The following is a 23,888-nucleotide window of genomic DNA, read 5'->3' on the forward strand; positions in this document are numbered from 1 at the left end:
TCTATACCCTATGAAAGTGACATTTTACAGGAATGATGAGCTATAGGAGGACAGGCTCATCGTAATGGCTAGAATGGAAAATGGAACGGTATCAAACCTATGGAAACAACATGTTTGACGCTGTTCCATTCATTCCATTCCAGCCATTACACTGAGCCCGTTGCCCTATAGCTCCTCCCACTAGCCTCCTCTGGTTTACATAATACTGGTTAACCCAGAACTAAATTCTCAATTTATGTTTACATAGTGTTTCCGCAACAAATGAATGTGTGCATAATCTGTTACAAAATTCGAATACAAAAATTCAGTCACTTAAGAAAAAAAAAGCCATCTTCAAAGTGATCCCTTTCAATTGCTACCATGGTTATGCATATTCTTCTCAAATATTTTTCTTTTAGAAACATTTACATTTGGCCCTGTCCATATAGGCCAATTCCCCTCAGTGTAAATGGTTAAAACTAGAATTTTGATATTTAGCTGGTCAGACCTTACATCCATAGCTCAGTCAATGAATTTGAGTGGTTACATTTCTCCATTCTAATCCCTCAGCTGATGTGAAGGCTTTGCTGTTGTTGGAATCCCAGATTGCTCCTTTAATTAAAGTACAATATTTTTATTTTATTAAAAAGCTGTTTTCTGAGTAATAAATCCACAGTCACAAAGGAAGTGTATGTAGATCCACATGTTTTTAATCAATGCTCAACATTTCACCATGAAAATCATATTTTATGCATCACAGGAAAATGGTAAGACTTTGATCTTCAATACTTTGGTCTTGTTTATTCAGCAACTTCTTTTCCCTGTAAGAAGAAATAAATAATATAATGGATCAGTAATAATAATGAACATGATAAATATATGGATAGAATATAATGGATCAGTAATAATAATCAACATGATAAATATATGGATAGAATATAATGGATCAGTAATAACAATCAACATGATTAATATATGGATAGACTTGGATAGAATATAATATATCAAGCATTTAGTGCTCAATACTCAGCTTGGATTTTCAATTTTGAAGTACCAACAGAATTAACCTTTCATTTTTTGCCCTTCCTGAAATGTGCTGCTTGGTGATCTTAAATACAGTTGAACCAGTGTAAAAGGTCAGTATTGACCTCTGAGAAGATTGAATCATAGGTGGTGTTGATGTGGTCATATCTGAACATGAGTCAGGTACAGGTTTAGCAGCAGTTCTGTACCTTTCCAGAGTCACGGGTCTTGGCTCTGAGCTTGTTGACCTGAGTCTCAGCGATGTCAGCACGCTCCTCAGCCTCCTCCAGCTCATGCTGAACCTTCCTGAACTTAGACATGTGCTGGTTTGCTGCTTCCTCCTGGGTGAGGAAAAGAGAGGGAGAGCAGAACATCAGCATTTAAAGTTTGAAGCTTCAGGCAGCAAATTAATGTTCTGTTTTTAAAGATATTTAAAAAATAAAATACAAGATTTAGGATAACAATGTATACAGGGAGCTGGATGATACAGCAGAGGAAGTGAGTGGCAGAACAGGGGATCAAACCACTGCCTCCAGCACGATCACTAGACCAGCCCCTGGTGCAGCAAATTAATATTCACCTAATCTCCTATAAATTGGTAACGAATAGGAGGCATTTAGAAATGTGCATAATTTCATCAAATTTACTTGCACTGTCAATTGTCATTGTTGACTGATGTGTTGTTGCTGTAGCAACAGTTTTGTCAGTGACTCACCGCTTCCTCAGAATGCCTCTTGTAGGCCTTCACTTTCATCTGCAGCTTATCTACCAGGTCCTGAAGTCTGCTAACGTTCTTCTTATCCTCCTCAGTCTGTGGGAAAACATCAAAGACTCAATGTCAGTATAGTTTTATACACAAACCTCTCTGTGTTAGTATCAAGTGTGTGAAGAATACACTTTCTCTTACCTGGTAAGTGAGCTCTTTGACTCTGCGCTCATACTTCCGGACTCCCTTGACAGCGTCTACACCTCTTCTCTGCTCTGCCTCCACCTCAGTCTCGAGCTCGCGCACCTTTGTGGAACAAACACATTTAGGCATTTGAGGTGGTGAAACAAATCTTTGTAAAACTACTACCACTATTTATGTTCTTAACCCTTAGATGTACAACATGGGCCTGGGAGGCTCACAGGGATACTGGTAGGCACATTATTCCAACAATTGTAAAAAATAAAATAATAATAATTATTATTATTATTATTTTTGTAGTTATAATATATAGGACTCTTTTTTTTATTTGACCGATTTTGTCATGCATTTAGCAGTGTACGTTGCAGTACCAGTATGGCCAATAGAGGCCGCCACTCGTCTGTTTTAATGTTACGAGTTTACCTCTGTTATTGGGGCTCGCGAAGTTCGCCAAGCTTAAATGAAACAACTAGATAAATACATTTGTATATCTTGACTTTATTTGAAGGTCTTGGCTCCAATTCTTCTCAACTCCATAACATAAGAGTAATATATTCCCAATGTTTTTGTTTTGAACATAATTGCACTGTAATTTATTCTTTAAAACTGGAAAATATTCCCTCTGATGCCAAGAGAGGGGACTGTCAAATGTTCTTTCCCAGCAGCCAAGACTCCATTAGTCCGACCATGCACTGCTGAAGTCATAGTAAAACTGTGTGGATAATATTTATATCTCCCTCTAAAGTAAGAGTTGTGTTCTGATATTATGAAGGGGTCCCTGATACAAAGACATTTGGGAACTCCTGATCTAGGTGGGTTAATGAGAGAACTCCTGATCTAGGTGGGTTAATGAGAGAACTCCTGATCTAGGTGGGTTAATGAGAGAACTCCTGATCTAGGTGGGTTAATGAGAGAACTCCTGATCTAGGTGGGTCAATGAGAGAAATCCTGATCTTGGTGGGTTAATGAGAGAACTCCTCTTCTAGGTGGGTTAATGAGAGAACTCCTGATCTAGGTGGGTTAATGAGAGAACTCCTGATCTAGGTGGGTTAATGAGAGAACTCCTGATCTAGGTGGGTTAATGAGAGAACTCCTGATCTAGGTGGGTTAATGAGAGAACTCCTGATCTAGGTGGGTTAATGAGAGAACTCCTGATCTAGGTGGGTTAATGAGAGAACTCCTGATCTAGGTGGGTTAATGAGAGAACTCCTGATCTAGGTGGGTTAATGAGAGAACTCCTGATCTAGGTGGGTTAATGAGAGAAAAAGTAATAACAAAATGCTCCAGTGTATTTTACATGATCAAATACATTTCCAGCAATCAGTCTTTCAATCCACCCTAATCCACCCTGCTGGTAACTCACCCTGGACTCCAGTTTCTGGAGCTGCTTCTTGCCTCCCTTCATGGCCAGATTCTCAGCCTCATCCAGGCGGTGCTGCAGGTCCTTGACTGTGACCTCCAGGTTCTTCTTCATCCTCTCCAGGTGAGAACTGGTGTCCTGCTCCTTCTTCAGCTCCTCAGCCATCATGGCCGCCTGGAAAAGTATTTTTTATTTTTTATTTCACATTTATTGAACCAGGTAGGCGAGTTGAGAGTTCTCATTTACAAATTCTCATTTACAACTGCGACCTGGCCAAGATAAAGCAAAGCAGTGCGACACAAACAACACAGAGTTACACATGGGGAAAACAATCGTACAGTCGATAACACAATAGAAAAGTCTATATACCGTGTGTGTAAATGTAGTAAGATTAGGAAGGTAAGGCAATAAATCGGCCATAGTGGCGAAATATTTACAATTTAGCAATTAAACACTGGAGTGATAGATGTTCAGACGATGAATATGCAAGTCGAGATACTGGGGTGCAAAGGAGCAAAAAATAAATAACAATATGGGAATGAGGTAGTTGGGTGGGCTATTTACAGGTGGGCTGTGTACAGGTGTAATGTTTGGTAAGCTGCTATGACAGCTGATGCTTAAAGTTAGTGAGGGAGATATACGACTCCAGCTTCAGTGATTTTTTACAATTCGTTCCAGTCATTGGCAGCAGAGAACTGGAAGGAAAGGCGGCCAAAGGAGGAGTTGGCTTTGGGGATGACCGGTGAAATAACCCTTCTGGAGCGCGTGCTACGGGTGGGTGCTGCAATGGTAACCAGTGAGCTGAGTTAAGGCGGGGCTTTACCTAGCAAAGACTTATAGATGACTTGGAGCCAGTGGGTTTGGTGACAAATATGAAGCGAGGGCCAGCAAACGAGAGCATACAGGTCGCAGTGGTGGGTAGTATATGGGGCTTTGGTGACATATCGGATTGCACTGTGATAGACTACATCCAATTTGCTGAGTAGAGGGTTGGAGGCTATTTTGTAAATGACATCGCCGAAGTCAAGGTTCAGTAGGATAATCAGTTTTACGAGGGTATGTTTGGCAGCATGAGTGAAGGATGCTTTGTTGCGAAATAGAAAGCCGATTCTTGATTTAATTTGGGTTTGGAGATGCTTAATGTGAGTCTGGAAGGAGAGTTTACAGTCTAACCAGACACCTAGGTATTTGTAGTTGTCCACGTATTCTAAGTCAGAACCATCCAGAGTAGTGATGCTAGACGGGTGGGTGCGGGCAGCGATCGGTTAAAGAGCATGCATTTAGTTTTACTTGCATTTAAGAGCAGTTGGAGGCCACAGAAGGAGTGTTGTATGGCATTGAAGCTCGTCTGGAGGTTTGTTAACACAGTGTCCAAAGAAGGGCCAGAAGTATACAGAATGATATTGTCTGCGTAAAGGTGGATCAGAGAATCACCAGCAGAAAAAGCGACATCGTTGATGTATACAGAGAAAAGAGTCGGCCTGATAATTGTGGCACCCCCATAGAGACTGCCAGAGGTCCGGACAACAGGCCCTCCGATTTGACACACTGAACTCTATCTGAGAAGTAGTTGGTGACCCAGGCGAGGCAGTCATTAGAGAAACCAAGGCTGTTGAGTCTGCCGATAAGAATGTGGTGATTGACAGAGTCGAAAGCCTTGACTAGGTCGATGAATACGGCTGCACAGTATTCTCTTATCGATGGCGGTTATGATATCGTTTAGGACCTTGAGCGTGGCTGAGGTGCACCCATGGCCAGCTCGGAAACCAGATTCTATAGCGGAGAAGGTGCTGTGGGATTCGAAATGGTCGGTGAACTGTTTGTTAACTTGGCTTTCGAAGTCCTTAGAAAGGCAGGGTAGAATAGATATAGGTCTGCAGTTTGGGTCTAGAGTGTCTCCCCTTTTGAAGAGGGGGATGACCGCGGCAGCTTTCCAATATTTAGGGATCTCAGACGATACAAAAGAGAGGTTGAACAGGCCAGTAATAGGGGTTGCAACAATTGTGGCATATAATTTAGAAAGATAGGGTCCAGATTGTCTAGCCCAGCTGATTTGTAGGGGTCCAGATTTTGCAGCTCTTTCAGAACATCAGAAATCTGGATTTGGGTGAAGGAGAAATGGGGGAGGCTTGGGCAAGTTGCTGTTGGGGGTGCAGGGCTATAGACCAGGGTAGGGTTAGAAAAATGCTTATTGAAATTCTCGATTATCGTATATTTATCGGTGGTGACAGTGTTTCCTAGCCTCAGTGGGTAGCTTATTCTCCATGGACTTTACAGTGTCCCAGAACATTTTGGAGTTTGTGCTACAGGATGAAAATTTCTGTTTGAAAAAGCTAGCCTTTGCTTTCCTAACTGCCTGTGTATATTGGTTCCTAACTGGTCGTTTCACCGTGGTGCATAAATTGGTGTTTAATTTATGCACCAATTGGCACCAATCATGACATCCCTCTGAGATCTTTGTTGTTCTTAACCAGTTCAGCTACCATTGGACCTTAAGAACAAATCAAGATGATGTAATTCAAGGACTCACGTCAGTGATAGCTTTCTTGGCCTTCTCCTCTGCATTCCTGGCCTCCTGGACGATGTCATCCACCTCTCCCTGCACCTGCACCAGGTCAGTCTCCAGCTTCTTCTTGGTGTTCAGAAGGCTGGTGTTCTGGAAGATTAAACAAAATGATTTGTTTGACTCTCAAGAGAACTTACAATGCTGAAATAAAGAAACTCTCAAAGCAATATGTGTTGAAACTTTTTGTTTGGTTGAGTTTCATTAGAAATGGCTTTTGACCCATACCTGGGAGTGCAGCAGTCCAACACGCTCGCTGGCGTCTACCAGCTCAGTCTCAGCCACTTTGCGGCCTCTCTCTGTCTGCTCCAGAGCAACTCTCAGCTCCTCGATTTCAGCCACCATCAGACCGTTTCTGCGCTCCACCATGGCTGCCTGCTCCTTCATGTCTTCTGCGACACGGACGGCATCGTCAAGGTGCAATTGGGCATCCTGTGGTTCACAATGACATACGTTCATTAGGACTTGTGGAAGTAGAGGTGATAGGATGGGTGACAGAAATGTTCACTGGGAAGAATTTCCCCAGTATCCCTACTTGTCTACAGCACATAGTTCACTCTATTCAATTCCTCTGTTCTATTCTTTTCTACAGATTCACAAACAAATCCCTCTCCATGTTCATGTATTTGAACCTGATGTCCCAGTCCCTTTACCTTGAGCTGTCCCTGGACGTTCCTCAGCTGTTTCTGGGCCTCAGCGGCCTGCCTGTTGGAGTGGCTCAGCTGGATCTCCATCTCGTTCAGGTCTCCCTCCATCTTCTTCTTCACCCTCAGGGCATCATTCCTGCTCCTGACCTCAGAGTCCAGGGTGCTCTGCATGGAGTCAACCACCCTCTGGCTGTTCCTCTTGATCTGCTCCATCTCCTCGTCCTTCTCAGCGATCTTCCTGTCCACCTCACCCTTGATCTGGTTCAGCTCCAGCTGCACACGCAGAATCTTGGATTCCTCGTGCTCCAGTGTTCCCTGGACAAACAGAAGCAGTCAGGCGAAATGTGTTCAATACATTTAGATGTAGGAATTACATACATATATATATGACTACGCTAAACACCATTACAGGGAGCATTATCCTGTAGCTGGCGTTGGCTAGCTTAACACTGCTTTCCCCATCAAACAGCTGTAGTTTGTACCTCAGCCTCCTCCAGAGCGGTCTGGATCTCAGACTTCTCTGTCTCCACGGTCTTCTTGGCCTTCTCCAGCTCATGGATGCTCTTGCCAGTCTCTCCGATCTGCTCAGTCAGGTCAGAGATCTCCTCTGCACACACACACAAGAAGTTTAGACTTTGGGGGTTTTCAGTGGATATGCCAATGCGCAGAACTTGACATTAAATCATATTAACAGTTAATTAATGAACAGCTCTTCATAGGATCTTGCAAATCTAATCGCCGACCACTTATTTGGAATGTTCAAAGGAATACCAACTACAAGTAAAATATATACAAATTATACTGAACATGGCTTTTCTGAAATGGTGTAATATTCATTTTGATTACAGTTCCCTCCATTTTCAAAACACTAGCCGAACATGGGCCAAATAGAACTGCTATCAAATGCTCACGTTGCAGGTTCTTGTTCTCTCTCTTCAGAGTCTCCAGATGATCCAGAGCCTCCTCGTAGGAGTTCTTCATCTTGAAGAGTTCAGTGCTCATAGAGCGAGCCTCCTTCTGAGCTCCTTCCAGCTCAGCCTGGCCCTCCTCATACTTCTGCTTCCACTCTGCCAGAACCTAGGAGAATCCATGAAATTTTCATGAGAAGTCATAGATGAAGCGTTATTAAATTAGAAATAAGAAAGAATTATACAATTGATAAAAAAATATAGGTTTATTCATTTTCACCTTGTCAAAGTTCCTCTGCTTCTTGTCGAGGTTGGCGGCCAATGCGTTGGCTCTCTCAACATCAATCATGAGGTCCTCTACCTCTCCCTGCAGCCTCTGCTTGGTCTTCTCCAGGGAGGCGCACTTGGAGTTGGTCGCCTCAATGGTCTCCTCAGCATCCTGCAGACGCTGGGCCAGCTTCTTCCTGTTGGACAACAGACGGTGGTTTTATGGTGTAACTTTTTTTACTTTCACAAACAATACATATTGATGTAACATTTTCTCAGAGCCCCCTACCACCCTCACCATCCAAACCATATCTGAGTTTTTCAGTTGCGTGCGACTCACTTGGCCTCCTCCAGCTCCTCTGTGCGCTGGATAGCATCAGTTTCATACTTAGTCCTCCACTGAGCCACCTCACTGTTGGCCTTGGACATGCCGCGTTGCAGCTCTGCCTTGGCCTCCTGCTCCTCCTCAAACTGCTCCCTCAGGAGGTCACAGTCATGGCGGGCAGACTGAACACCGTGGGCCAGTGCATTTTTAGCCTGTGAGAATGAAAGACAAGGAGAGATTAGTGAGATAGTCAAACAAATTATGGAAAAAAGTATCTGAGGGTGGAGAGACAGTAGAAGTCTCTGAGGGTGGAAACACAGTAGAATTCTCTGAGGGTTGAGAGACAGTAGAAGTCTCTGAGGGTGGTGAGACAGTAGAAGTCTCTGAGGGTGGTGAGACAGTAGAAGTATCTGAGGGTGGTGAGACAGTAGAAGTCTCTGAGGGTGGAGAGACAGTAGAATTCTCTGAGGGTTGAGAGACAGTAGAAGTCTCTGAGGGTGGTGAGACGGTTGGAGTCTCAGAGGGTGGCATAGTCACAGTCTATATGAAGATATAGGTATAAACTCTGTGGACTTGGAGTCCATTTTGAGTCCCTTACCTTGACCTCCTCCTCAACCGCCCTCTTCAGCTCCTCCACCTGCTGGGTGAAGGCCTGTTTTCCTCTGGTCAGCTGAGACACCAGGGCTTCCTTCTCCTCCAGCTGGCGACCAAACTCACCTGCAGGGACAGAGGGACATCTTGTTAATAGGGTCACTGTTTTCTAAGATTGAAAATGGATTCTGAGGTATCATAGGGCAATGTTAGGTGGTGAATAGTACAGTAGAAACTATGTGGATATAGCCCCTAATACATGTTGTGTTCTACTGAAGGAAAGCATTGGCTTGTTGTTCATTGTTGATGGTACCATTTTCTGTCAGGAGTCTGGCTCTCTGTCCGCTGATGTCGTTGACCTGGCGAACATTCTCATCATTCTTAGTCTTGAGCTCGCTCAGCTGGTCCTCAAGAGTACGGCACATCTTCTCCAGATTGCCCTGTTAGTGAAACATGTTCCATCATTACTTTATATATGTGACTCCTGTCAACTTCAGTTCACTTGAATGGTGATGTAGTTGACCCTCCTCAACACTGCTTGATCAAAACATCACTACTCACCTTAGCCTTGGCGACGGCCTCCATGTTGCTAGAGAGGTCATCAATCTCCATCTTGTACTCGCTCTTCTCCTTCTCCAGCTTCTGCTTGACGCGCTGCAGGTTGTCGATCTGCTCCCCGAGCTCAGCCACACTGTCGGCCTGCTTCTTGCGCAGAGCGGCGGCTGTGGCCTCATGCTGCAGGGTGGACTCTTCAAGATCACGACGCAGCTTCTGGAACTCAGCCTCACGCTTCTTGTTCATCTCAATCTGAGCAGCAGTGGCGCCTCCGGCCTCCTCCAGCCTCTCGCTGATCTCCTCAAGTTCCCTGGAGAGATCGGCCCTCTGCTTCTCAACCTTAGCCCTGGCAGCACGCTCAGCCTCAATTTCCTCCTCCAGCTCCTCAATACGGGCCTAGAACAGGGGACAGGAGCAGGGGGATGAACACTACAATACAGTTTAAACAATTGAAACTCACAAAATAATAATAGTATGTATATTTTGCAAAAATGTGTTTAATAAAAAGCCAGTTACACTAATATATTCAGCAGACAGTGTCTCATACAGGAGCCAAAACCTCAATGTTAAGAACCACCATCTTCCAACCTACTCAGCCATCAGAAGCCACTTGGAAAAATGTTTGCTACCAGAATAATGTTTTTCAGGAAATGATTCAAGTCTGTGCTTTTCTGTCCTGGAGCTTATATCCTGTACTATACCTGGAGTTCCTTGATCTTCTTCTGCAGCTGAGCTCCCAGAGACTGCTCATCCTCAACCTTGCTGAGGAGCTGGGTGGTCTCAAACTCCTTCCTAAGAGACACAAACACATTGATTGCAGAGTTGGTTTTGGTTTGATAGTGTAAAGGTAGAGTATCATACCATTCACTTTCCTTACTGAATCAAATGCTAATTCATAATTACAATAATTAGTCAAAAACAACATTTATAGCAGGCAATACTGTCGTCATTTGTTTGTGTTTACTTCTTGATTTTCTCATCAGCTTGCTGCTTGTCATTCTCCAGGTCCATTATGGACTCCTGGGCCAGTTTCAGATCTCCCTCCAGCTTTCTCTTGGCTCTCTCAAGGTCCATACGGAGCTTCTTCTCTTGCTCCAGAGAACCCTCAAGCTAGAAGATAAAAACACATATATTGTTAAAATCTAAACAACTGAAGATAATTTAATCTTACATACTATCATGGCCAAAATGTCAAACTCCACTCACGTCGTCCACTTGCTGTTCCAGCTTGGTCTTGGCCTTGGTCAGAGTGTTGACTTTGTCCTCCTCTGCCTGCAGGTCATCCAGTGTCTGCTGGTGGGCCTCTTGGAGGGCTTTCTTCTCCTTGGTCAGCTTGGCAACACTCTCATCCATAGACGCCATCTCCTCTGTCAGGTTTTTAACCTGAAAACGGCAACATCAAAATTAGTCTTTGGTCACTCCACTATAAAGGGGAGATTTAGTTTGTTATATATTGCATTAATTTAATTTAGATTCGCACTGCATCAACAATTACTGTACTATATATTCAACACTAGATGTCAGTGTTCACCATGCCAGTGTACTGAATGGAAGTCATAAATGAGGGGGAGCAGAACATGCAATGAATGCTGGGAGTACCCCACAACTGAAATTCTACTATTGTACAACGTGAATTACATTTCTGTAAAGCTATGTTTTGAGTTGATTATTGTTTGGTTAGACTGTCTATGGTAAGACACAAGACCTTGTTTTCAGTGGCGTGCTTCTCCTTCTCCACTTTGGCCAGGGTGAGCTCCAGGTCATCAATGTCCTTCTTCAGCTCAGAGCACTCATCTTCCAGCTTCCTCTTCTTGGCAGTCAACTCAGCATTGATCTCCTCCTCATCCTCCAGCCTCTCGGTCGTCTCTTTGAGTTTGGCCTCCAGCTGGATCTTGCTCTTGATGAGCCCCTCACACCTTTCCTCAGCATCGTTCAGACTATCTCCTTCCTGGTTTCAGAACAGAGGGGGAAAAATCAGAGGCCTCACTTTGTGTATTGAAGGTCAAAGCAAATCAATCGAAATTCACGAGATATGTAAAGTATATAATATTGGCAATAAAAAGGTGTGTTCATATGTATGTATATTCATGTGAATGTAAATTTGACAGTAATGAAGGTTGTTTTTTCACCCACAGATGCGACTTGGAGTGCCAGGTCGTTCTTCTCCTGTGTCAGGGCCACCAACTTCTCCTCCATTTGCTTCTTTGTGGCCAGAGCCTTGGCCAGGTCTGTCGTCATCTTCTCATAGTTCTCCTTCATGTTGGCCAGCTCCTTCTCAGTCTCAGCGCTCTGCAGCAGGGGCTTGATCTTGAAGTACAACTTCATCCATGGCCAGGTTTTGACATTCATGAATGAGCGGATGTTGTACTGGATGGCGTAAACTGATTCTCTGGTCGACAGAAAGAATAGAGTGTCATGGTGAGTGACATGATTAAAGCTACACTCTGTGACTCGAAGAACAACAAAATGGGGCCCCACACCACTGTTTGTTTACATGGTGAGTGATTAGATGATGGGATTAGATGAACAACAAAACAGAACCACCTGCCACTGTTTGTTTACAGCTGAGGAAGGGGGCTTGGGAAATGTAACCCCTCCTAAATTCACAGATAGCGGACTCGATGCAAGGACTGACAGGTTATGCTAAACTCATGATGCATTTTATATTCTTCAAGAATTAAAGGTAAATATGGGTAAATACCACACATTTAAATGACAATCGAACAGCCAAATCCCAAACTGCAGCTATAAAGCTAGAATCATTAGTTGCTACATCCATTTCTGGACTAAATTAATTAACCCAAAAGCTTTAGTAGACCATTATAAGATGTACTTTCTCATTCTGAACAACTCACAGCATATACAGTATGTAATCATAATGCATTAGATACAGGTGGTTGACAGAAAGCTTTGCCAAGATGTCTACTATTCCTCACCTCCTCTCCATCATCTTGCTAAACTCTCTCCTCATGAGGAATCCACGGCTGAGAGCCTGGACCATGCCGACCAGAGAGGCCAGCTTCTCATCTCTCATCTCCTCCAGGACACCCAGCAGACCGGCTTTGAAGAACACCTGAGACACAGGTTAACATGGTCAATGGAACCACAGATAGAAAGGGTTGAATCAAAAGAGGGGAACAACACCACTAGATTGATTTAAACAACATTAACTCTGCAATGGTTGCAACCAAACCATGGGATAGGTTGTTTCTAAGTTGTTAGACATTGTACAGTTGTATATTAATAATGTACACAGATACAGATAACTGCAGCCATACCACTCTAACACAATGCACATGATGATGAGTTTAGTTTCTCTTCTATACTTGTGATGAATGACTGAAGAAAAACACTACAATGTTTTTCCACCTTTTCCATTAGTTAAATGAAGAAGAAACAACAAAAGGATGGATAGATCACCTGGAGAGATTTGATACGGTACGGGTTTAACATTTTAAACATAGTTGACAACATAGTGGTCAAACACAACTTCAATGATAATTTAAACCCGGACCATATAAAATCTCTCCAGTCAGCTTTTACTGGGGGTTTTGACTGACCTTGGTGTGTCCAAACTTGTAATCTTCGTGATTCACATCAATGGACCCAAGCAGCTTCTCAGAAGCCTTCTTGTTGTCCATGAACTGGCCCTCAGGGATGACACTGGCATTCAGTACTTTGTACCTGAATGAGAGGACAGTTTTAAAATATGCCAAGTTGTAATTGGTTGGTTGGTTATACAGTGAGGTTCATAATGATCGGCACCCTTGATAAAGATGAGCAAAATAGACTGTCTAACATGAATAACACAAATACTGAGCTATATTGTCTGGTCTAAAAGCTTTTTGGATTAAAACAAATATGTATATGAAGAAAATAAACCCAAACCTACTGTAAAATATGGTGGTGGATCTCTGATGTTATGGGGCTACTTAACGTCAACTGACCTGGGGGCCTCGTTAAGGTCAACGGCATCATGACCTTTACCCAGTACCATGACATTTTAGCCAAAAACTTGGTTGCCTCAGCCAGGAGGCTGAAACGTGGCCACGGGTGGGTATTACAGCAAGACAATAACCCCCAAGCACACATCAAAATCCACAAGGAAATGGTTCATCAACCACATAATCAACATTTTACTATGGCCATCTCAGTCTCCAGACTTGAACCCCATTGAAAACCTGTGGTTTGAATTGAAGAGGGCCGTCCATGAGTGCAGACGATGGATATCAAGGATCTGGAAGGATTCTGGAAGGAGGGTCCAACATCCCTCCCATTGTGATCTACAATCTCATACAACATTCTAGAAAAATACTCAGTGTCCTCGTATTGAAAACAGGGTTGCCAATCATGATGAACCCTATCTTGAAATTAAATATGAATTGTTGAACAAAATCTCTTTCTCTGAGAAAGAAATAATAATATTGTCACAAATGTTTGATCGTACAATATAGCTCAGTATCAGTGTTATTTGATAGTCTTTTCTGCTCTTCTTTATCAGTGCCAATCATTTCTCTCTCTCCATTAGCACTTATGGACTTTGAGATCTATATACACTTATGGACATCCATAGAGCTCCATTTTTATGGATTGTCTATCCATGTGAGAGACGACGACTCGGTCTCGACCTTTAAGTCCGGTGAAATCCTCCTGTCTTAGCTGGGTTCCTGTATGAACTTAAGCATTCTCTCTCTCTCTCTCTCTCTCTCTCTCTCTCTCTCTCTCTCTCTCTCTCTCTCTCTCTGTGTGTGTGTGCGTGTGGGTGTGTGTGCGTGTGTGCATGTGTGCTTGTGCGTATGTACCTCTGCTTGAAGTCAGCATAGATAATTCTGCTGGGGAATCCCTTTCTGCAGATCCTGATACCCTCCAGTACACCATTACACCTGAGCTGGTGGATAACCAGGAAGTTCTCCATCAGACCTGGTAAAACAAAACAAGTCTCTTTTAATACTAATAAACAGGTTATAGATTGGGGTTGTTAAGGTTACTGATACTGTACTGATAAGATGACATATTTAACTCAATATTTCTTGTACCTGGAGTCTTTGACTCGTTGGGGATCAGGCAGCGCACAAAGTGAGGATGAGTGCTCCTCAAGTTGGTCATCAGCTTATGTAAGTTCTCCTGTAAGAGGGTTACAAACCATGTTCTCATTTATGATAATCAATGCACCTTTTAAAGGGCTGAATATACACATTTCAAAAGCTCACCCTGAACTGGGAGGACACAGTCTGCATGGAACCACCCTTCTTCTTGCCTCCTTTCTTGGCTTTATCTGTTCAAATGGGGAAAAGTAAAAGATAACTAGAAAAGTACATTTCCTAGAGCGGGTGGAATAATAGAAAAATAATAAGAATATGTAAGAAATCTAGAGTGGTCTTGTCTTCAGCAAACACACTAATTATAAACCAGATCATCTCTGATTAACTTCACACTTATCTAGAGGCAAATGCTGCCAGTGAGATTATGTTAAATAAGACCTACTACATGATTAAATGAACCAAGTCTATGAGTAAATCAACCTAGTAATAAATGTTGAGAAATTGTGATACATTCTAAGACTTTAAAGAACATTTGGGTCTGAGTTGTAACTAGTGCTTAATTAAATATTGTGACGTGATGCTAGTCTTACCCTCAGGAGGGGGAGGTGGATACAGGGCAGCCAAAATTTTGACTGCGGACTTCCCGTACAACTGACAAACTGAGTCGTTCAGGGGGTCCTTGTTCTTCTCCAGCCACCCAGTGATGTTGTAGTCCACAGTGCCGGCGTAGTGCACCAGGGAGAAGTGGGCCTCTGCCTTGCCTTTGGCAGGCTTGGGCTTCTCAAACGCCTTTGTTTTGCCAAGATGCTGGGCGTACAGCTTGTCCTTGAAGGTGGTGTCTGAAGACTTGGGGAACATGCACTCCTCTTCAAGGATGGAGAAGATGCCCAATGGCTTCACGAAAATAGATGTATATCAAATTAGTGATATTTCCATTTAGGATCACATTCATTAAATTAGTAAACATGCTGTTATAGGATTATATTCCTTTAGGGACACATAATAGGAAACATATTGAGATCTCAACAGTCAGATGCTGATAATATCTCACACAGCGCTCCATTTGAGCTTTGCTGTTGAGGTCCATTATAATCCTCACAGACATCTTACCTTCTCAATAAGCTCAATGCAGGCAGCCAAGTCCATGCCGAAGTCAATGAAGGCCCAGACGATTCCCTCCTTCTTGTACTCCTCTTGCTCCAGGACGAACATGGTGTGGTTGAAAAACTGTTGCAGTTTCTCATTGGTGAAGTTGATGCACAGCTGCTCCATGCTGTTGTACTGTTGATGGAGTTTTAAAATTGATAATTTCATCATACAAGACTGTAATCCATCTCAATCACAACTAATTGTCTTGTTCTGGTCTCATACTCACATCAAAGATCTCAAACCCGGCAATGTCAAGCACACCGATATAGAACTGCCTTGGATTCTTGGTGTCCAACATCTCATTGATACGGATGACCATCCACAAGAACATCCTCTCATAGATGGACTTGGCCAGAGCACTGACTGAGTTATTAACCTGCAATGATAATACCTCAAATTAATACATTAGTTATTGACCATGTCTGGTGATAAGACCTTGGGATAAACAGCATCACAATTTTAAAAAAGCAATGCACTCATCCCCAAAATAATTACGGTGCTCAGAAAATGTTAGATCCTGTGTTTGGCAGTCTTACTTGAGCCACAGTCTGTCCCTTGGTCACATACTCGTTGCCGACCTTCACTCTGGGGTAGCACAGAGCCTTCAACATCTCAGCTGAGTTCAGGCCCAGCAGGTAGGCAATTTTATCAGCCACTGGAGAGAGAACCAACAACAACAGACTCAGGGACACAAGATCACTTGTTTCTGATGTCACACTGACAAAATAGTTTTGTTAACTTCTTTGTGAGTTAGGTTTTGATTTTCTCCCATATTCATAATTTCAAATCATTTCTGGAGTTTGGAATTTGGTTTCCAAAAACTCTCCTGCATGACTTTTGTAATGGAAATTCTCCACTAAAGACGAACACTCAATGTAAACGAATCCTTCTTTATTAAGAGTAACATTGTTTGACTAAAATGAAAACAATGCCTTCCAATAAGGAGAAAGTTATCATGTTTGTTTTGCATGTTTCTCAACCTTACAATAGGGCTAAAAGCAGAACATTGTTTGAGAGTGATCCATGTGTATTACAGTAGTGATTGAGAGGGTTTTCCTACTCGGAAAGATGTCCTAGTTGAAGGAAACTGATAACTCGTGTTCTTCTGAAAGGGGAAAGAACACTCACTTAATGGTGTTGAATGACCTTTGCTCTGACTTTCTGGTGAGGCCTAATCACTCAAAGGCTAGAGACACTGGGTGAGATTTCAGTATAATATGTAAATGCTGGTAAATGCTAGTAATTAGTGTATTGCTGTTGTTGTTTGACTTCAATACACATTTCACCAGATTTGGTCTGCTGTTCTCTGACTCCCTGACCTTGTAACTCTGCCATGAGGTTGCCGATATGAGGGGGAGCATAAGCCAATTTGCAAACAGTTGTAATTCTCTTTGACATTTGAAATGGTTTGAACAGTTGTGATTCTCAGGTGAGAGTTTCGTCTGCTTGGGGATATTGAAATCGGGACATTATCAAGGGCCATCCACATTGACAGGCATGAGTTCCATGTGTACCATCGTGAGGATAAACTGCAACGCTATCTTAAGAAGAAAACAAAGAGACGCCAGAAGAATGAGTGCTGGAAGGGAGGAGGGGTGGTCAACCGTTACCTGTAACTGATTTAGGATTGTCCAAAATGGTTTATTTGGGGGTATTAGGTTGATTGTGGGGGTCTGCACACTTTGAAATGTTATTTAGTCATTTAGACTAGAAATCGAGATACTGATGTGTCACTAACATGCCACTGGCGACAGTATAAGACAAGGACAAAGTTAATGCTAGAAATATAATCTGAATATACTATATGTTGACATGTAGTACATGTATACACTCCTGTCTTTAGATGTACATTCTGCCAGTGTCTGTGTGTGAGTCTTAAATTCAAGTCATATATTCAAGAAGCATGGGATCATTTATCAGTAGTTTAAAGTATGATTCGGAAAGTGGAGAAGGAGAGAAAATGATTAAACATGTATTCTTTATCTTCCCTGTTCAAGGCCATATGTATTCTAGGTGGTGTGGAACATGTGAGTGATCACCGTTCCAGATGAGGGACTAATTATTTGACTTGACCACGTTTTAGTATGTTTCATAAAGTGCCCTAGTAGCAGTGATTCATGTGTTATGGGTCAGAATGATCTTTGTGCAACTGTATTTGTGGCCGATGGCAAAGTACAAAGGGGGCCTGTCTCTGAGACAGAATATTTCCACAAGAGTGAGATAGGAGTCATATCGTAGAGCTAACTATATAGATTGTGAACTATTGCCGTATAAAACTGTCTTATAGCTTCACTGTTTTGTATCATTATATAAATTGCTTATTCTCAAATAGCTGTTTGTGTATGAGTCTGAGTCTGAGTGTCTGTGAGTGGGACTCACCCTCTGTGCCGTCTGGCTCGGCCTGCTCCTCACGCTGCTTCTGCTTGAATTTCAAGTTGCCATGGTGCACTACAGCTCCTGTCAGCTTGTAGATTCCAAGCTTCTCCTCATTAGTGAAGCCCAGGATTGTAATGGCTTCCTGGAATTAAAGAGGAAGTACAACAGCGATGAACTGAACGGTAGTTCGGTCAGTTACGCTACAGTTCTGTGCTGCTCACTCCAGAACGAATGGGATGGATAGATTTGACTCTTGGCCAACACATTAGTAGATGGCAGCACAAAATGAGTTTTACACAGTTCCACAGGACACTTAGTGGCGCTCTCTTGTGGATGTCTTAAATGTATGTGCCTCAAGGCGAAGTGTGAAGGTATGAGAAGTTCCTTTACGTTCATGCTTAACTAACACAAGGCATTTAGAATCAAACTAAAACATACATGAAAATTCCTAGCAAGTTGGAATTTCACAGTACATTCAGTGTGTATGGTGGTCCTATCCATTCCATATCTAGAGTTTGGTTAACCCTTTGTTTGACTCACATCTGTGGCATCCAGCTCTTCATTGTCATTAATGCTGGCCACAGTGATCTGTCCCTGACTGCACATGGGGAAGTCGTAGGGGTTGGTGGTGAGGAGCGCCAATTCTGTGGACAACGGAGAAGAGCTTGTCAGTTAAATCTCTTAGATTTCTGCTGTTCTAACTTTACAGTATCTCTCCCTCCTTTACTCAATAGATGGACTCAAGGATACATGTAGTATATAATGAATAGCATCAAAAGAGGACACTGAGACTTGTGGACTAGTGCATCACAGTGTATTACTTGATAGATATTTCCCAGAGACCTGTCCCATGTCTAGATGCCTTGTTACCTTGGATGTACTCATTGTAATAGTATTATTAGTGTGGACTATGAATATTTTTAACAAGTTCCACAGATGGGGGTGGGAATAATTTCCCCTAAAACTCTACTTTGTCGTACCAACTAGCTCAGGTTTGTGGCCTGTCATCATCTGGAAGAAGATGTGGTAGCCTCTCTCATCGGGCAGCTGGAAGGACACTCTGGACTTCTCCAGCAGGTCTGAGAGAGAGAGAGGAGAGAGGAGAGAGATAGAGAGAGAGAGAGAGAGAGAGAGAGAGAGAGAGAGAGAGAGAGAGAGAAAGGGAGAGAAAGGGAGAGAAAAAAACACAAGATTAAATCAAATTTGATGATATGATCTCCTAAAAATAATCTGTGTGAATTTAGGAAGCGTTGAGAAACAATCAAAACCAACTCACAGGTTTCAATATCAGCTTTAGCCAGTTTACCAGCCTGGAAGTGAATCCTGATGAATTTACCCTGTAGTAGAGCATGGGGTTATAAATAGGTCAACAAATAAATCTAAAATATTACTTTGATAGACCCCTTTAAATGTTACAGTTTGTTGGACATCTATTGATTTAACAAAAGGGAACTACTGAAATACATGTTTCCAATATAAGGTAACTTCCACAGTGTGCCCTTCATACTTACAAAGCGAGACGAGTTGTCGTTCCTCACTGTCTTGGCATTACCGTAAGACTCCAGCAGAGGGTTAGCTGCAATGATCTGATCCTCAAGAGACCCCTGGTTGAGACAAACACAAGTTGCTCAGAAACGGGAAAAGTGGTAAAGTTTGTTTTTCTCAATGACTTGAACAAATTTCTTGAAACATGATTCACAGCTGGAAAAAAAGTTTGCTCAGAAAACCAAACTGAAATGTGATTAAAAATCAAACATAAGAACAACTTACCTGCATTTTGTTGGGGTCTGCTTCCTTCTTGCCACCAGACACTGCAATGGTGGCAAAGTACTGGATGACACGTTTGGTGTTGACAGTCTTTCCTGCACCGGATTCTCCGCTGGTTTATATGACAGAGAAAGAGGGGTTTTAGTTACATGTTTGAGTGTCAGATTGTCTTTCACTAAGAAATAGCGTAGAAAAATACCTGTTTTCTAACATAAGTAAATCATTAACAAATATTCCCTTTCATCGACTCGTTATTACACATAACCTGATGCTCTAATCCATTCATAATGTCATGTATTTCATCACACCAAGTGACCCAACTTATTACAATAGAAATACTTCCTCAAGTGACATTTTAGTAAACAACTTACGTAATCAGGACGGACTGGTTCTCCTTATCTGGAACCAAAAAACACATTGCTTATCATACTCAAGCAACATTTTGGGTACATTATTGCATGCGCATGAATTTAATTTTGGAACATTTTCCAGCAAATTGTTCTAACCTAGATGAGAAAACTCTGAAGCATATTTGAATTGGATTTGATTTGATTTTACACCCAACTATCCATCTGTCCATCCATCCATCCATCCATCCATTAGCACTTATGGACTTTGAGATCTATATACACTTATGGACATCCATAGAGCTCAATTTTTATGGATTGTCTATCCATGTGAGAGACGACGACTGGGTTTCGACCTTTAAGTCCGGTGAAATTCTCCTGTCTTAGCTGGGTTCCTGTATGAACTTAAGCATTCTCTCTCTCTCTCTCTCTCTCTCTCTCTCTCTCGGAGGAAGACCTGAGCCCTAGGACCGTGCCTCGGGACTATCTGGCTTGATGACTCCTTGCTGTTCCCAGTCCACCTGGTCGTGCTGCTGCTCCAGTTTCAACTGTTCTGCCTGCGGCTATGGAACCCTGATCTGTTCATCTGACGTGCTACATGCTGTATTTTGACTCTCCCTCTCTCTCTACTGCACCTGCTGTCTCGACCTCTGAATGCTCGGCTATCAAAAGCCAACTGACATTTACTCCTGAGGTGCTGACCTATTGCACACTCTACAGCCACTGTGATAATTATTTGACCCTGCATGTCATCTATGAACATTTGAACATCTTGTATGGCCTTAATGGCCATATACTCCTATAATCTCCAGCCAGAAAAGGACTGGCCACCCCTCAGAGCATGGTTCCTCTCTAGGTTTTTTCTTAGGGTGTCTTGGGTTTCAGGCTGGGTTTCTGTACAAGCACTTTCTGACATCTGCTTATGTAAAAAGGGCTTTATAAATAAATGTGATTGATTGATCCAACCATCCATCCATACATCCATGAGATATCGTACCAATCATCATGAACTGAAAGGCGTTGTCAGAGACGGAGAAGATATGGGGTGGAGCCTCCACCCTCTTCTTCCCTCTGTAGGCGTTGACAACCTCTTCATCGTACACAGGGAGCCACTTGTAGGGGTTCACCGTGGCACAGAAGAGCCCAGAGTAGGTCTGGATGAAAGCATAATTAATTTAGGAGATTAACAAAGTCAGATTGACATTTACCTGGATTTATGTGAGGATGTGGGTGTACCTTGGTAAACTGATGTGGTTTACTGTATTGAAAATGTTTTGGTTTCTACCATTTAATTATGTGTTGTACTGTATGTGTATATTTATTATGTTCATGTATGTGTGTTTGTATGTTCAGGTTTCTTACATAGATCATCCATGCTGCATAACGCTCTTTGAGGTTATACAACACAGAGGCTTCATTCAGGTAGGTCATCATGGCCATGTCCTCAATCTTGTCGTACTTAGGGGGGTTCATCTCATAGATGTCTGCCTCTTTGAACTCTTTTCCTTCCTGAAACAGTCAGAAATCTAGATTACACACAGATCAAACTGGACATGACTGAATGCTTTTTGCTCATTAAATACAAGTTGAATCATTTAAAAAATATATATCCACATTTAATCCAACTACTTTGTTATCACCCACTGACACATAACTGGAGATTCTTGACTAGTCATCATGAGAAATTACATATCATTTTTAAATAGCAGCATTAAAATTGATGTATTTGAAGTCTATATTCTGCTTACAAAAACATTGGAAGTTTCTTTTTGCACTTAGTTGACTTTTCAAGAATTAGAGTGATTGCACAAACTTGAACTTGAATACTTTTCAGATCAGACTTACATCCTTAGTGCCGTCAGGTTTGGTGACTGTTACAGTACACTTCCCGTCGGCCCTGGCAGTGACCAGACCCTTAAGGTACAGCTCCACCTTGTCTGTCACATAGCAGGCGTTCTTTGAATCAAAGGGTGCGGCTTGTGCCTCCATCCTCTCCTTCTCAGATTTACGGAGGTATATGGCAGCCTTGCCGTAGGCTTGCATCTCTGCGTCCGTACTCATGGTGACGGATAACTAGGAAAGAGATGAAACAAGAAACATGATTGACTCTGTGGTGCTTCCTCCCCAGTCAACAGAGTTAGGTGAGCAGTATTGCTCAGAATTTTCTCATCACTTTTTATGTGAAGACTCAAACCATGTCTCACCTTCTTTTTCCCCTCCTACAGATGAATGTGTACTTCTTGGAGGACCCTGTGAAACATGAGAGTGTTGTGAAAACGCACAAGTCTAAAGCCTTGTCATTGAACCCCTAAAGGAATAGAAAACATTTAACTCAATCATTACAAGTCAAATTCAACTGCAGGGGCAACTGGTAACTTTCATTTACTACACATCCAGACATTCTGTCAGGAATTCAAATAAATTCCCCTGAAAACCCAGTTACATTCTAGAACACCCTTTCAAGTGCAGGAGCACCACTTTTGACTGTAAATGAAAGTCACAGATTTGATGTAAAACACATAATAAAAACAACATTATTTTTAATGCCACTTGATTTAATATAGTCAAATCTTACAGAACTCAATTCAAACAGTGCAGTTAGCTACTGCCTCAGATGCTGAGTGCAAGGACGATATACATTTAAAAATCTAAGGAGGTGGAGAGGTCTTACCACAGAGGAAGAAGGTATCTGACTCATGGATGCTGGGGCCTCAGCCTCCTTATATCTGGTTGGAAGTGCCAACCAAGCAAAAGTTAATTATGGACCACTCTGGGAAAGGACATGAATTGACTGAGAGACCTCTGTGTGTCTGTGTCTCACTAGCACCTCCCACTTCCAGGAGCACCACACTCCCATTACATGACTTTTTAATGTATGTCTCCGAATTGAATTTCAATTAATTAACATAAATGAGATTTCATTACTAATAGTTAAAACTGTAGTGGAATCCATGTTGCCCCAATACCCTGAAATAGTTTTCATTAAGTCTAATCTGACCTGATTTAGTTCCATTTTAGTGGCATTAATCCTCATCAACAACTTTATATATATGTTCACCTGTTATTTATATTGTTTAGCTTGTAAACACATCTGAACTGTCTCCTCACCTCATGCTTGTGATGTAGATGGTCGTTACCTCGTGCTTTGCTCACTTTGATGTATCACCCTGGTGGAACCATATTAAATTAAGATTTAAATCTAGAACAGAAACATTTAGGCTTTCAGTAACAGCTTATAAAACTGTTAAATATAATATTTAGGTAAACTATATATAAACATATAAGTATGTGAACACCCCTTTCAAATGAATGGATTCTGATATTTCAGCCACACCCAATGCTGACAGGTGTATAAATTCGAGCACACCGCCATGCAATCTCCATAGACAAACATTGGCAGTAGAATGGCCATACTGAAGATCTCAGTGACTTTCAACGTTGTGCAGGATGCCACCTTTCCAACAAGTCAGTTCATCAAATTTCTGCCCTGCTAGAGCTGCCCCGAGCAACGGTAAGTGCTGTAATTTTGAAGTGGAAACGTTTAGGAGCGACAACTGCTCAGCCGCAAAGTGGTAGGCCTCAAAAGCACACAGAATGGAACCCGCCAAGAGCTGATGCACATACAAATCGTCTGTCATCGGTTGCAACACTCACTATCGAGTTCTAAACTGCCTTTGAAAGCAATGCCAGCACAATAACTGTTTGTCGGAAGCTTCATGAAAAGGGGTTTCCATGGCCAAGCAGCCGCACACGAGCTTAAGATCACCATGCCCAATGCCAAGCGCCAGCTGGACTGGTGTAAAGCTCGCCGCCATTGGACTCTGAAGCAGTGGAAATAGGTTCTCTGGAGTGATGAATCACGCAAAACCATCTGGCAGTCTGACGGACAAATCTGAGTTTGGAGGAAAGCTACCTGTCCAAATGTGTAGTGCCAACTGTAACGTTTGGTGGAGTAGGTATAATGGTCTGGGGCTCTTTTTTATGGTTCAGGCCCCTAAGTTCAAGTGAAGAGAAATATTAGCGATGCAGCATACAATGATATTCTAGGCGTCTCTGTGCTCTCAACATTGTGGCAACAGTTT

The 23,888-nt window shown here is 42.4% G+C and overlaps 1 protein-coding gene across 1 annotated transcript; it reads right to left on the bottom strand.

Annotated features, from left to right (window-relative positions):
- Window positions 1-667: 667 nt before the first annotated feature.
- Window positions 668-22,062, bottom strand: LOC115121184 (myosin heavy chain, fast skeletal muscle-like). The gene is made up of 40 exons (XM_065000962.1): window positions 22,011-22,062; window positions 21,652-21,879; window positions 21,169-21,315; window positions 20,804-20,960; window positions 19,831-19,858; window positions 19,463-19,571; window positions 19,204-19,296; window positions 18,969-19,029; window positions 18,673-18,771; window positions 18,233-18,336; window positions 17,696-17,834; window positions 15,853-15,971; window positions 15,543-15,692; window positions 15,278-15,448; window positions 14,758-15,061; window positions 14,336-14,400; window positions 14,162-14,249; window positions 13,928-14,045; window positions 12,686-12,809; window positions 12,062-12,198; window positions 11,259-11,514; window positions 10,831-11,073; window positions 10,332-10,508; window positions 10,090-10,235; window positions 9,827-9,917; window positions 9,132-9,521; window positions 8,884-9,010; window positions 8,578-8,696; window positions 7,995-8,191; window positions 7,668-7,851; window positions 7,391-7,556; window positions 6,962-7,086; window positions 6,486-6,794; window positions 6,061-6,264; window positions 5,800-5,925; window positions 3,273-3,443; window positions 1,910-2,014; window positions 1,718-1,813; window positions 1,212-1,343; window positions 668-800 (listed from the first exon to the last, which is right to left on the bottom strand). The coding sequence occupies exons 2-40, from the start codon at window positions 21,865-21,867 to the stop codon at window positions 780-782; spliced, it is 5,814 nt and encodes a 1,937-aa protein (XP_064857034.1). The 5' UTR covers window positions 21,868-21,879; window positions 22,011-22,062; the 3' UTR covers window positions 668-779.
- Window positions 22,063-23,888: the final 1,826 nt, after the last annotated feature.

Source organism: Oncorhynchus nerka, linkage group LG15 (assembly GCF_034236695.1).
Source record: "Oncorhynchus nerka isolate Pitt River linkage group LG15, Oner_Uvic_2.0, whole genome shotgun sequence".
NCBI lineage: Eukaryota > Metazoa > Chordata > Actinopteri > Salmoniformes > Salmonidae > Oncorhynchus > Oncorhynchus nerka.

Excerpts from the sequence above, each read along its gene's own strand:
- LOC115121184 (XM_065000962.1), bottom strand. The coding sequence starts at position 21,867 with ATGAGTACGGACGCAGAGATGCAAGCCTACGGCAAGGCTGCCATATAC. Across the intron at positions 11,074-11,258 it reads TGGCACTCCAAGTCGCATCT|GAAGGAGATAGTCTGAACGA; the intron begins GTGGGTGAAAAA and ends TTCTGAAACCAG. Across the intron at positions 3,444-5,799 it reads CCAAGAAAGCTATCACTGAC|GCGGCCATGATGGCTGAGGA; the intron begins GTGAGTCCTTGA and ends ATACTTTTCCAG.